The sequence below is a fragment of the Schistocerca cancellata genome, chromosome 8 (genome assembly GCF_023864275.1).
Source record: "Schistocerca cancellata isolate TAMUIC-IGC-003103 chromosome 8, iqSchCanc2.1, whole genome shotgun sequence".
Lineage (NCBI taxonomy): Eukaryota > Metazoa > Arthropoda > Insecta > Orthoptera > Acrididae > Schistocerca > Schistocerca cancellata.
In genome coordinates this window covers 111,434,406-111,448,481 of record NC_064633.1, presented here as the reverse complement: position 1 = coordinate 111,448,481, position 14,076 = coordinate 111,434,406, and the positions used below count along the sequence as shown (strand labels likewise).

Sequence of the window (14,076 nt, the reverse complement as noted above, 5' to 3'; positions counted from 1 at the left end):
ATTACGATACCAGGGAGTAACTTCCATGGTACCAGAGGGAGTTGTAGAGGGTAAAAACTGTAGAGGTGAATAGAGATTAGGATACGCCCCGCAAATAATTGAGCACATAGGTTAAAAGTGCTACTCTAAGATGAAAAGATTGGCATAGGAGATAACTAAAAAAATTAATAAATAAAAGTAAATGGTCTAGCGAATAGTGTTAAAAGTTCCCAAAATAAAATTTTCACTCTGCTGCAGATAACGTGCTGATATCTAACTTAGCGACAGGTTAAAACTGTGTTCCTGACCAAGACTCGAACACGGGAACTGTGCCTTTCGCTGGCAAATACACTGGAATATTCCTCAGGCTGAGGCTCATATAGGTCGGCCGAAGTGGCCGTGCGGTTAAAGGCGCTGCAGTCTGGAACCGCAAGACCGCTACGGTCGCAGGTTCGAATCCTGCCTCAGGCATGGATGTTTGTGATGTCCTTAGGTTAGTTAGGTTTAACTAGTTCTAAGTTCTAGGGGACTAATGACCTCAGCAGTTGAGTCCCATAGTGCTCAGAGCCATTTTTTTAGGCTAATATATGTCTCCGCAATATCTTTCCTTCCAGGAGGGCTATTCTTTCAAATTTCACAGCAGATGTTCTGTGAAGTTTCGGTTTGAAGGTTGGAGATGAGGCACGGACGGAAGTAAAGTCGTGATTCGTGCTTAGATAGCTCAGTCTGTAGAGCACTTGGCCACGAAAGGCAAAGGTCCGGCGTTCGCGTTTCGGTCCAGTAAAAGGTTTTAATCTGCCAGCAAGTTTCAATGTTAATAGCTCCTAGAGCCAGTTCGCGGATGACGCTGTTATTCGTAGAGACGTCACTGTCACAAGAAAACTGTAGTGAGATGCAGGAAGACCTTCAGAGGATCGACGCTTCGTGCAGGGATTGGCAGTCGACGTTTGACATATAAAAATATAAATTTTTGCTGATTCGCACGCAAATAGTTGGGATGACCCATTATTGTGTATTACACCACTGACCACCAATCACTGGAAGCAACCACATTCATTGAACGTGTGGAGTGCACGTACTCAGAGCTTTAAAGTGAAACATCATAAAGCTAATCGTATGAAAGACATAGGCATAACTGCAATTCCTTACGGGAGATGTAAAGGTTCCAAAAACGTGTAGTACATTCTGAGCCGTGGAAAAAAATTGCTGTTTTGAAGAGTGCGCCGCAGCGAGTTGTTTGAAGCAGTCGCCCCTCCGTTTCTGGCGGTGGCGCCGCTGGGGCAATTTCAGTTTTGGTGTCTCCCTCTGGTGGGAAAGCGGAAAGGTTGCCTATTCACGTGCATGTAAGGGGCGCTATCAGCTCAGCAGTTGGTCAGTCGGAGTGAGGCTAGGTCAGTCTCGCGTCACCAGTTGCTGGTTTGTTCGCATTTGTGCGGCAGTTAGTGTCTGTCTGTCGTCGGAGTGCGAGTATGTCTGTCGTTTGGATCAAACTTTAAGCCAGAAAATGAGAGTCTTGCCACTCCGCCAGTAACAGAACTCAGCTAGTGGTCGCCCGGTCGGGGCTGAGTTCCTGCATCTGAGTCTGCGCGTTACGCCGCCAGTCTGCTCGAGTTGCTCGGGCAACGGTCGATTGGTCGGTCGCGCACGGAGACACGAGGTGACTTGTCCTCCTTGAGCGTCGGCGGATGTCAGGTCCCCACATGAGTCCAGTGGGCAGCGCCGTATAGAAAGGGATAGTGGCTTCGCGGTTCACACGAGAGCAACAGGAGCGAAACCACGACATCGGGCTGGCCGGGGCGAGCTGTGACGCCGTGAGACGGGAGATCGGCGCGCCTTCCTGCGTCCGTTGAAGCGGCTGGCAGCGGACTGTTCGGGTGAGCGTTGGGGGTGCTACGCCAGGTCTTCGCCAGAAATGGCAGTTTATTAGAATTTAAGTGATTGTTTCATTTACTTGTTAAATTCTACTTGCTTCCTTGGTGAGTAAATTCACGGTTCACATTCGTTTGTTCAGTAGGTGCAAAGGCCCGGCGGAGATGTTCGTTCAGCGCCAATGCCAGGTACTACAAGGGGGGCGTTGTACACGAAGGAGTGCTTTACTTTTAAAATTGTGAGATCGGACGTTTCTAGAGGGGTGAACCGATGTATTGGTTCCTTCTACGGCTATCTCTAGAAAAGACCATGAAAGTAGAATGAGCTGGATTCAGTCTCACAGTGACGCTTAGCAACAATCACCATACCCCTCCCATGACAAGGCGTAGCGCTGTATACCGATGCTGCCTTGGAGACGGTTAAGTGGGAGATGTACCTCACAGCTGGATAGTGACAACTGGTGATGCGAGACTGGGCGCGCATGTAGTTTATGTACCAGCCGATAGAGGACAGTATTGGATAGGGGACTGTGATTTAGTTTCGATTGTGCCCACTAGAGTGCTCTAAAGTAATAGAATGTTTTTCATAAACTGTTCTAGTATTTTCGTAAAGTGTTATGTCTTTTTGTGTATGTAAAATGTTATAAATGTGTTTTAGCAGTATGAAAGATGCGTGAGTGTGGTTTAAGTAATATGAAGATAAGAAAGATGCGTGAGTGTGGTTTAAGGTTAATATGAAGATAATTGTTTAACTAGTTATGTAGTGGGATTTAGTGTGGGAACATTTCGAAGAAGTGTGGATGTGGACAAAGGGGATTTTTGTAGAATATATTTGTAAAGTAAGTTTATGGTAAAGGGAAAGTTAATTCAGGTATAAATAACAATAGTAAACAACTTTATACATAAGCAAAACTTCAGCATATTAGGCAATTACGTCGGTAAAAAGTGCAGTCGTTAGGTTTACCATTTTGCGATTGGTTATTGATGAAAAGCGCGGACTGACGCGGCAGAATCTTGTTTTGCTGTTGGCTGTTGAGTAAACTGACCAATGGCAAGGCAATATTCTTCGCACGCCTTTCTCTGCTGGTAGAGAAGACTTAGAGTATTCGAGAGAGGAGTTGGAGCCTGGCCATGAAACAGTTCGAACGTGTGTAGTAGTAGTTCCGATGGAAATGATAAGTTGCCGGATCTAGCAGTGTTTCATACATCAAAAGTGTTGTAAAGTGACGGCATAATTATTCCGATGGGTGTGTAGAAATTTCGGAATTTTGTGACGAGAAAAGACATAAATCCCGCGTGGCGTATTGAGCAGGTCGGTGGCTAAAAACTGTGACTGGATTAGATATCGACAGACTTAATATTTGGCGAGCATTCTCAATCACAAACAATCTGTATTTTTGTTGCTGTTGCGTTTTCGGGAAATGCAACAACATAAACATGCTAACGTGAGTGAAAGGTATTGTGAGTGACTGTGTAAGGACTAGCACGGGCTTGGCAGTGATACGTGTTCACCTAAGTTTCAGAATATATTAATTAAGGACAAAATTTCCAACTCCTCATTTCGTGTTAGAACTTTCTCCCGAAACGTAGATTAGTGACTTAAATTACAGCCTGGTTCACGTCGAAGCACAGTGTGTTTCGCTCGGCATCCCTACCGATGATCTGCTGAGACAATGCTAGCAGGTAGGTGCAGGTTCGTTCGTCGTAAAAGGGACGGAAGGAACCGCGCCGCCGCAAAGGGGAGTTACATACATCGGTTGGCTTGAGGAGCACAGATATTGTCTATCAACATATTAGTAGTGCATGGCACGGAGTTCGCGTCAGATTTGTCGGTAGAATCGGACGCAGTGGGAAGTGGAGCGTCGGCAGTCCGTGGCCTACCTGCCGCGAGTAGACGTTGAGGTAGAGGCAGTCCTCTTGACCGCCGCTCGCCTGCGAACACATCGGCGCGTCAGCCACCGCCTCCACGCTGCCGTTCCACGTGTACGGCACCGGGTCCTGAACGACAAAAAAAGAACACAAAATGACGTTAGTAAACTGAGTAATTATTGTTTACAGAAAATATCACAGATTATATAAGTTCTTACGTAATTTGCATGTGCCTGCAGTCGCATGAGGACAATATTAAGTCCAGGCTCGAAAGAAGTAACAGGATTAGTACTCCCGTGGGTGTGTGAATGATGTTTTGATGTATAAATAAAAAAAACGATGTTGTTGACGATCGTAAGGGGCAAGGAAAAAGCAGTCTGTTTCTACGAACGCTTGATCCAGTAATGAAACAGTTGAGGGTGGAGGGCACAAATTTCAACACGATCCAAAAGAATGTGGAAAGTGAAGTGATACACTCTAACTCGTCACCATACGTTTTGGAGGCTTAAGGCGTAATATGTAACTGCAGACTGGAGAAAGTTAAGTTCTGCTTAGAACAACCCCTACCACCGGTGCAGAAGTAAACGGCCGAAAGAATTTGCAGTCAGATCCAGTAAACATGAAAATTACTAGAATGAGATTTTCACTCTGCAGCGGAGTGTGCGCTGATATGAAACTTCCTGGCAGATTAAAACTGTGTGCCCGACCGAGACTGGAACTCGGGACCTTTGCCTTGCGCGGGCAAGTGCTCTGCCATCTGAGCTACCGAAGCACGACTCACGTGAGGTCCTCGCAGCTTTACTTCTGCCAGTATCTCGTCTCCTACCTTCCAAACTTTACAGAAGCTCTCCTGCGAACCTTGCAGAACTAGCGAGTTCGAGTCTCGGTCGGGCACACTGTTTTAATCTGCCAGGAAGTTTCATATCAGCGCACACTCCGATGCAGAGTGAAAATTTCATTCTGGAAACATCCCCCAGGCTGTAGCTCAGCCATGTCTCCGCAGTATCCTTTCTTTCAGGAGTGCTAGTTCTGCAAGGTTCGCAGGAGAGCTTCTGTAAAGTTTGGAAGGTAGGAGACGAGATACTGGCAGAAGTAAAGCTGTGACGACCGGGCGTGAGTCGTGCTTCGGTAGCTCAGATGGTATTGCACTTGCCCGCGAAAGGCAAAGGTCCCGAGTTCTAGTCTCGGTCGGGCACACAGTTTTAATCTGCCAGGAAGTTTCATATCAGCGCACACTCCGCTGCAGAGTGAAAATCTCATTCTGGAAACATCCTCCAGGCTGTGGCTAAGCCATGTCTCCGCAGTATCCTTTCTTTCAGGAGTGCTAGTTCTGCAAGGTTCGCAGGAGAGCTTCTGTAAAGTCTGGAAGATCGGAGACGAGGTACTGGCAGAAGTAAAGCTGTGAGGACCGGGCGTGAGTCGTGCTTCGGTAACTCAGATGGTAGAGCACTTGCCCGCGCAAGGCAAAGGTCCCGAGTTCGAGTCTCGGCCGGGCACACAGTTTTAATCTGCCAGGAAGTTTCATGAAAATTACTATTGATCTTTCAGCGATAGAGAATTGTTATAGTATATCTGTAGGTTGCGTTAGCTCTTGAGGAAATACGTCTTTTTGTTAGTGACTGAACTTCGCTAATATAGTGACCCAAAAAATTCTGACTGTACAGTGGTCCAACCCACACAATAGTTAACAAATACACTGTGTGATCAAAAGAATCCGGACAGCCCCAAAAACATAAGTTTTTCATATTAGGTGCATTGTGCTGCCACCTACTGCCAGTTACTCCATATCAGCGACCTGTAGTCATTAGACATCGCGAGGGAGCAGAAGGATCGCTCCGTGGAACTCATGGACTTCGAACGTGGTCAGGTGATTGGGTACCACTTGTATATTACGTCTGTAGGCGTTAGTTCCACAGTCCTAAACATCCCTAGGTCCACTGTTTCCGATGTGATAGTGAAGTGGAAATGTCAAGGGACACGTACATCACAAAAGCGTACAGGACGACCTCGTCTGTTGACTGAGAGATTGCCGACAGTTGAAGAGGCTCGTAATGGGTAATAGGCAGACATCTATCCAGACTATCACACAGGAATTCCATATTGCATCAGGATCCACTGGAAGTACTGTAATAGTAGACGGAATGTGAGAAAACTTGGTTTTCATGTTCGAGCAGCTGCTCATAAGCCACACATCACTCCGGTAATTGCCAAACGACGTCTCGCTTGGTGTAAGGAGCGTAAACCTTGGACGATTGAACAATGGAAAAACGTTGTGTGGAGTGACGAATCACGGTACACAATGTGGCGCTCCGATGGCAGGATGTGGGTATGGCGAATGCCAGGTGAACGTCATCTGCCAGCGTGTGTAGTGTCAACTGTAAAATTGGGAGGCGGTGGTGTTATGGTGTGGTCATGTTTTCATGGAATGGGCTTGCAACCCTTGTTGTTTCGCATGGCATTACCACAGCACAGGCCTACACTGATGTTTTAAGCATCTTCTTGTTCCCACTGTTGAAGAGCAATTCGGTGATGGCGACTGCATCTTTCAATGAGATCGAGCTCCTGTTCATAATACACCGCCTGTGGCGGAGTGGTTACACGACAATAACATCCCTGTAATGAAATGGCCTGCGTAGAGTCCTGACCTGAATCGTATAGAACACTTCTGGGATGTTTTGGAACGCCGACTTCGTGCCAGGCCTCACCGACCGACATCGATGCCTCTCCTCAGTGAATCACTCCGTGAATAATGGGCTGCCATTTCCCAAGAAACCTTCCAGCACCTGATTGAACGTATCCCTGTGAGAGTGGCAAGGCTAAGGGTGGGCTAACACCATATTGAATTCCAGCATTACCGACGGAGGGCCCCACGAACTTGTAAGTCATTTTCACTCTAGTATCCTGATATCTTCGATCACATAGTGTATGATCATTAAATATAATAGACATTATACACAGCACCATGAACCAAAGCGAAGTCCATGTGGCAGCGTGTTACATGTACTGTTATGCACTACTTCATCCCGTTAATTTGTTATACACGATTGGCAAAATAAGAAAAAATCATCTACTCAGTAATAAGCACTGTTAAGATATGGTACGTTACAATGTATTCGTAAGTTTTTTGTGATTTGAGACTCCGTGGCACTTTGTTACAGTGCACTATTCCATGTGTGGAAGTACATTCGTCCGTTAGAAAGAGTGATTCAGGCTTGTAAGCTGGAACTGTAGCTGTCAAGAGTACAACAACATCCAGTATGATATTTTGAATTCTGATCTATACCGTATACAACGACAAATAACCCTAAATATTTCGTCATAATACCTTATTATATGTTAATAGATGTCAAATTGGTTAAGATAATTTTTACTCATTTACTTGATCCAATACTGCTGGTTTATGATGATCTACTGACGAAAGTAGTTGAATCGTACCTGCTGTTACAGCAGTTGGTAGATGTCTTCAGCATAAATCGAAGGCCATTATGCAGAAAACAAGCAACAGTTCTGTTACGTTCCTTTTCTCGGGGTAAAGTCATCAGCAAACAGCAGAACTAAGAGAAGGTAAATACGCCGCTCAATAGTGATACCAGGGCCAGTGATCGAAGACAGAATAAACTCTAATGATATAAACAGCAGTAGCAGCAGTGGCAATACGAGGAATTTTCCACATTGTGTTACACTTTGTTTTTCCCCATTACTCTTGGTGCACTACTTGACGCATCATTACTGCTGCAAGTATGTACTACATTGCTCTAATCGTAGCTGGCAGGACAATTACTATAAGTGTAATCTCTGCACAGTAGAGCCCGGTTTCCCAGCTGCTGTCATTACGAGAGCGGACAATATGGATTGTGATCATCAAAGTCAGCGCTGGACGAATTGGCTTCTGAGAATGGAGGATGTCCACACGGCGGATATTCACAGGAGGTTGGTAGCCGTGTGTAGAAAGTGAGGGTCGTCACGAAAAGTCCTCTTGCAGTACGCCAATGTTCTCCATACGAGACGGGAAACCACGGCTGCCATCGCTGAAATGGGATTCCAGGTACTGTGACAGCCATGCTGTCCTCCTGACGTGGCCCCCGTCTGATTATCAACTATTTGGCGCTATGAAGACTCCTCTGCACGGATATCATTCCGTAGACTTCCAGGAACAGCGGTGTGTCCGACAGACACCAGAAGAGTGGTTCTCAGAGGGCCTACGGAAGTTAAAAGGGGCCAAGTCAGGAGAATACGGTGGATGTGGCATTACATTTCAGCAATGTCACCCGTGTTTTCAGATTCGTAACTGGATGAGCGTTGTTGCTGCAAAAGCACTTTTCGTCACGGTGCACATTCTCCTCATACTACCACCAGTCACCTGTAAATATCTGCGGTGTTTACACCCTCTGTGGTGTCACCGCCAGACACCACACTTGCTAGGTGGTAGCCTTTAAATCGGCCGCGGTCTGTTAGTATACGTCGGTCCCGCGTGTCGCCACTATCAGTGATTGCAGACCGAGCGCCGCCACACGGCAGGTCTAGAGAGACTTCCTAGCACTCGCCCCAGTTGTACAGCCGACTTTGCTAGCGATGGTTCACTGAAAAAATACGCTCTCATTTGCCGAGACGATAGTTAGCATAGCCTTCAACTACGTCATTTGCTACGACCTAGCAAGGCGCCATTACCAGTTACTATTGATGCTGTAACACATGTACCGTCAAGAGCGATGTTCACCAATAATGGATTAAAGTTAAGTATTCTACCAGTTACCTCCTTTTTTCTGAGGTCTAAATTCCTTGACCTGTTACAGACCTCACGCCAGCCAGCGTGAGCTTAAACGCGTGCCTTTCGGCTTCCTCATAGTGGGTTGGCTGTTTTGCCAATCCACAACACCCTCCTTGATGGAAACCCTGTCGTCCAGCACAGTCATTTCTGATCACACTCCATGATAACAGTTGGAAAATTCGGCTGTACTATGCCGGGATTACACTTCTAGTAATTGTCCTGCCACCTATTGTTAAAAGCAGTACATACTTGCAGTTGTAATGAATGGGGTACAATAAATGATGGGAAAAATTAAAGCGTAAATCAATACGTAACGATCCTAGTGGTAGTATTTCATCCGTTGTCGTGATAGTAGCGCTAATATTAGCAGGCGAGAAACCTAAATTGGAAAGATATAAGAACAGTTAAAAACTTGTGAAAATCTATGCTTCAGTTCTGTGACTAGAAACGCGCATTCTACTGGAGACGGGAAATAATACCATAGTGGAACCACATACACGGAGTGTTTCAGGAGACGATAGACTTTTGCTGTGTTATTGATATTACTGCTGTCATTATGTGAGCAGACGACATTGAGTGTGATTATTAAGGGCAGCGCTGGACGATTTGAGTTTTGTGGAAGGAGGATCTAAATACTACAGATATTCATGGGCGATTGGGATCGACCTCACCCCCACCCTCAAGTACCTTGGCGTCACCCTTGACCGTCGCCTCCCCTGGACCCCCCATCTCCGGACAATCCAAGCCAAGGCACGCTCCCGACTCCATCTCCTCAAGCTCCTTTCTGGCTGCACATGGGGTCTGGAATCCTCCACCATCCTCCACACCTATAAACCCCTCATCCGCCCTATCCTCTGCTACGCCCACCCTGCCTGGATCTCCGCCCCTCCTACATTTTACAAATCCCTTCTCATCCTAGAACGCCATGCGCTCTGCCTCACCTATCGCATCCATCTCCCCTCCCCCACACGGATCCTGTATGACCTTATTTCGTTCCTGCACATCCTCCTTTTCCTCGAATGGATACATATCCTGTAAACCTCTCGTAAACTTGATCTCTCTCACCCGCTTGCCTCTCCCATCCTCTACCACCCCTGTCCTCTGCCACACCTGTATTCCCGCGTCCCACCTGCTCTCCATGGAGATACCCTCGCGCAAGGTGGTTTCCACCAACTCCCTCTCCATGATGATGCCCTCATCCCCTCCATCTACCCCTCCTAGCAACTTTGGTCCTCCCCTACCACACCCCGTGTTTTTTCCCAAAGGCATTCTTCTATCCCTTCTCTCTCCCCCGAGGCTTCCCCTACTCCCCTACCTTCCTACCTTATTTCCCCCCCTCCCATCTCCTCTGCCACTTTCATCGACACCCTCCCCTCTCCCTCCTCCCCCACCTTTTCCCCCTTTTGGCATGTCCCCGGACTTGTACACGAAAAGTGAACATTCGGGCGCCGGAGATCGTCGACAGTGTTTTGTGTGTGGCATCGTGTTAGTGATTCAGTGTTTCGTCATTTGTCCTTCTTCGTTCACCTGTGCCGTTTCTATCGTCTCTGTTAGTGCCCGAGTGCTGAACGTTTTTCTTTGGACGCTGCACTTGTTAACGACTTCATGTATTTTAAAATTGTGTGTCTAATGTTGTCTATCCACTGTGTTGTTTCTTTTTTCGTCTCCACTTTTAATAAATGTATTATCTGTAGCTGAAAAGCGGCGTAGTGTTGCCGCTACCGGCCTATCTTCGTATAAGGTGTCAAAATCACAATGAAGGGGAAAAAATGGGCGATTGGTGGCAGTGTGCAGAAAGACACTGTAGACATACGAGGTAAACCACGGGTAGATGATGATCGTCTGCTGAAAAATTCGAACGGAAGTCATACTGGCCGGTGGGAAGAGGCAAGTGGCATTCGAGATGTTTGTGTATGTGCTTAGAGAGGACAAATTATATGGCATTTCTGAAGAATGGGGTTCAAATGGATCAGAAGGAAAACGTATCGTTAGAGAGTAGGTTAGGTTTTAGAAAGGAAGAATTTTTCAGATGGCCTGCAGCTTGGTGTATCAGCCAGTGCAAAGCGTTAGGGGAAAGAAAACCAGTCTCCTATGGTATGCTCCTTGTAGGCTTCACCATACTCTGGGCAGTTCAAAACATCAGGCCCCTCCTTGGATTTGGACCTGGTTGTTCCTGAGGAGGATGGAGCGGTTGAGTCCAGATGAGCCCTAGAGATTCTGACATTGTTCGGTACTGGTATTTTGTCTCTTGTTTGTCTCTGGTTTATCTTGTTCTCCCAACAATTAACTTTTGTACGGACACCCAGACAAAATTTCGTTTTTTTTGCCATTGTCGGTTTTGTTATGGGTCCATCATATTTTGGCAATGAATAAATACTGGATTGTTCTACACCTGTTCACACATCAGCACTCTGAACTTCATTTGTGTCACGTTCTTGGTTTTTTTTCTGATGACTGCACGGACAAATCATCTGTCACATACGAGCAACTTTTGTCCATGGGCTACTGTTGAACTCCTTTGCCTCTTGTTGAACTCCTTTGCCTTCTTCGGTTGTTGGAAATTCGGCTCTCTCATTGATTTCTGAGAGACCAACGTCTTCTGCTGTGAAGACATCCGGATTCAACGCGAATATTCCCGTTGATTCGAAGGATTTCTCAGCTGTTTGGATTGCGGCTACTCTAGAATAAGCAGCTCGAAATAGAACACTCACATCTGTGTGCCTAATGGATGTTCCTGTATTAGTAACCGTTAGAAACAAAGAGGGAGGTAGTGGTTAGCACAGAGTACGCGCATTATCTTTTCCGCTGTCTTACAGAGTACTCTTAAACTATGCGCCGAACAGTTCAAAAAAATATCACAAATGACAGTCTCTGCTTGGTTCCGCTGTTTGTCGTGCCGTGGTTTGTTCCTCACACAACTGTGATTCTTTTGGCAAATAATTTTATTTTCAAGTGAGTATTTAGACAGTAGGCAACGGTCTGGCCGCAGTGGATTACCGGTTCCCGTGAGATCACCGAAGTTAAGCGCTGTTGGGTGTGGCCGGCCCTTGGATGGGTGACCATCCAGCCGCCACACACTGTTGCCATTTTTCGGGGTGCACTCAGCCTCGTGATGCCAATTGAGGAGCTACTCGGCCGAATAGTAGCGGCTACGGTCAAGAATACCATCATATGACTGGGAGAACGGTGTGCTGACCCCACGCCCCTCCTATCCGCATCCTCCTTGAGGATGACACGGCGGTCGGATGGTCCCGGTAGGCCACTCGTGGACTGAAGACGGAGTGCATTTAGACAGTGCTTATTGCTTACGATATACAACATAAATATTACATAATTTGGAATAAAAACTTATATTTACTTGCATTAACCGACGAATGTGGCGGAGCTCTTCAAGATTACGTGTTATGATGTCGCTGTAGAAGCAACAATTAAATGTAGTTTTTCACTGTTGGTCAGTGATGGCAGTGTACATAAAATGCCATAGCGAAATCTTACCAGACATGTACTCTTACCCGACCTTACCCTATGTTATACATGATCTACGATTTTTGGAAGAAAAACTATAGACATTTCTTAAGATAACGATGATGAATGTTTGATTCATTACTGTTGTGTTGTTACTTCTTTGCAACCACGGAATTTATTCCATGCGTTGTGACTGGTGAGTTTAAATGTGTTAGTGGTGGAGCGGCTGATGCACTTTTAGACTATGGGGATATTTTGTGGAAAAAATTATGGTTATGAGAATTGACGAAAGTGCTTTGGAGTTGGCTAATAGTACCCTTTATTTGGGAGTAAGCGAGGGATGCTTGTTTTGTTCGAAACAGTGGACAGCGTGGAGAAATATCGTAAAACTGCAATGCGTCTAGTACCTACTTCAGCTTAAGAGTAGTGTTGTACTGAGTTTGGTGTTTTTCTGTTGCAAGTACTAGCGTATTATTGTTCAGGGATGAGTCTATAATTGCTGGTAACGAGTGTCTCCTGGTACGGACGGAGAAGAGTGGCTTCTCTCTATTTGTTCATTATTTGGATCCCGCTTTAGGGAATGGGTTGCCAGTGGCTCAGCTACAACTCTTAAGCATTTTCCTTAACAATAGAAACAATGCAGAAGAAATTTTAGTACGATAAAATAGCTATGAACTTATGGTTCAAATGGCTCCGACCACTATGGGACTTAACATCTGAGGTCATCAGTCCTCTAGAGCTTACAACTACTTAAACTGTAAACTAACCTAAGGACATCACGCACATCCGAGGATGGATGTGGTTCCAGACTGCAGCGCCTAGAACCGGATGAACTTATGGAAAGATGGTGTTTGGACGAGGGAAATTTTCGAGTGGGTGTCATATGGAGAAAAGATTATATGCAGAGAATGTGGGATGTAGCGCTCAATTTTTGGAAGTGGAAGGCGGTTTATACTGTCTGTGCGAAGGATATGGAATGTTTGGAGTTGCCAGGAAGATGGTAAGTGATAATACAGACGTGGTACCAGGTGAGGGACATAGTACGTAGTCTTAACACATGTTCACTAGTTCCCTCTTTTTCCATCCACTGGGCTCGCTGCGGAACATTTATAGTCTTCAGCAGAAACGAATTTTTTCAAATGTATGTTTTTTTTATATTAAAACTTTAATCGATTTTTGTCAGTAGTTCAAACGAACGTCTTTGCTTCTGCTTCACTGTGCACTATCTTATGGGACATATATCGGTAAATGTTAAATTAGTAAGAAGAGAATTGTGTGATGTGATTATTGGGTGACAATGGAACCATCGGAAGGTTAAGTTGTCACATGGGGATATGTACGATGGGACCGTGGGTGTTAGGAGATATAGCGATGGTGGCTTGGATGGAAGTCAGGCCATAGTTATGGAAACTAAAGAAACTGACTGAGTGGGAAACATACGATACGATACGACGAAACGAGTGATTTCTGAAAGCAAGTATAAATATCAGAGTGAATTTCGTCTTCTGTTAGGGGTAGGGTGTGGAAGCCGAATCGGGAAAGTTTATGGAGGGTGTTTAGGTGCGTTGGTATTGACATAACAGCGTGCCAGTATTGGTAACTATGGGGAACATGGTAATCACTCAGCTTTCTTGGCTGTCACATTATACAGTCGATTTAGCTTCATGGTTAAAAGTGTAAGTAGGCTGTTTAGGTTTTTATGTTGGTAATGCCACGTAGCGCTCTGTATGAAAATCACTGTGCTGTGTGCAGTCTGTGGCTGGTTGGCATTGTTGGAGTATTCGCTATTGTAGCGTTGGGAAGTTGGATGGGAACAGCTCCTAGCATTGTGCAATTGGAGGTGAGCCGCCAGCAGTGGTGGATGTGGGGAGAGAGATGGCAGAATTTTGAGAGCGGACAATCTGGACGTGTGTTCGTCGGAGAAAGGAAATTTGTAAGACTGGATGTCATGAGCTGCTACATATATTATACCCTTTTGAACATTATTACGGTAAATAAATTGTTTATTCTCTATCAAAATCTTTCGTTTGCTAACTGTACCTATCAGTAGTTAATGCCTTCAGTAATTAGAATCTTTTGTTTAGCTGGCAGTATTGGCGCTCTCTGTATTGCAGTAGTTAAGAGTAA

At 45.6% G+C, this 14,076-nt stretch overlaps 1 protein-coding gene across 2 annotated transcripts in view; it reads right to left on the bottom strand.

The window, feature by feature from the left end:
* LOC126094805 (cholinesterase 1-like) overlaps window positions 1-14,076 on the bottom strand; it is a 198,564-nt gene that overhangs the window by 135,344 nt on the left and 49,144 nt on the right. For both annotated transcript variants that reach the window (XM_049909374.1, XM_049909375.1), the window contains exon 3: window positions 3,729-3,845. In XM_049909374.1, the coding sequence (XP_049765331.1) occupies window positions 3,729-3,845 (117 nt within the window). The remainder of the gene's footprint in view (window positions 1-3,728; window positions 3,846-14,076) is intronic.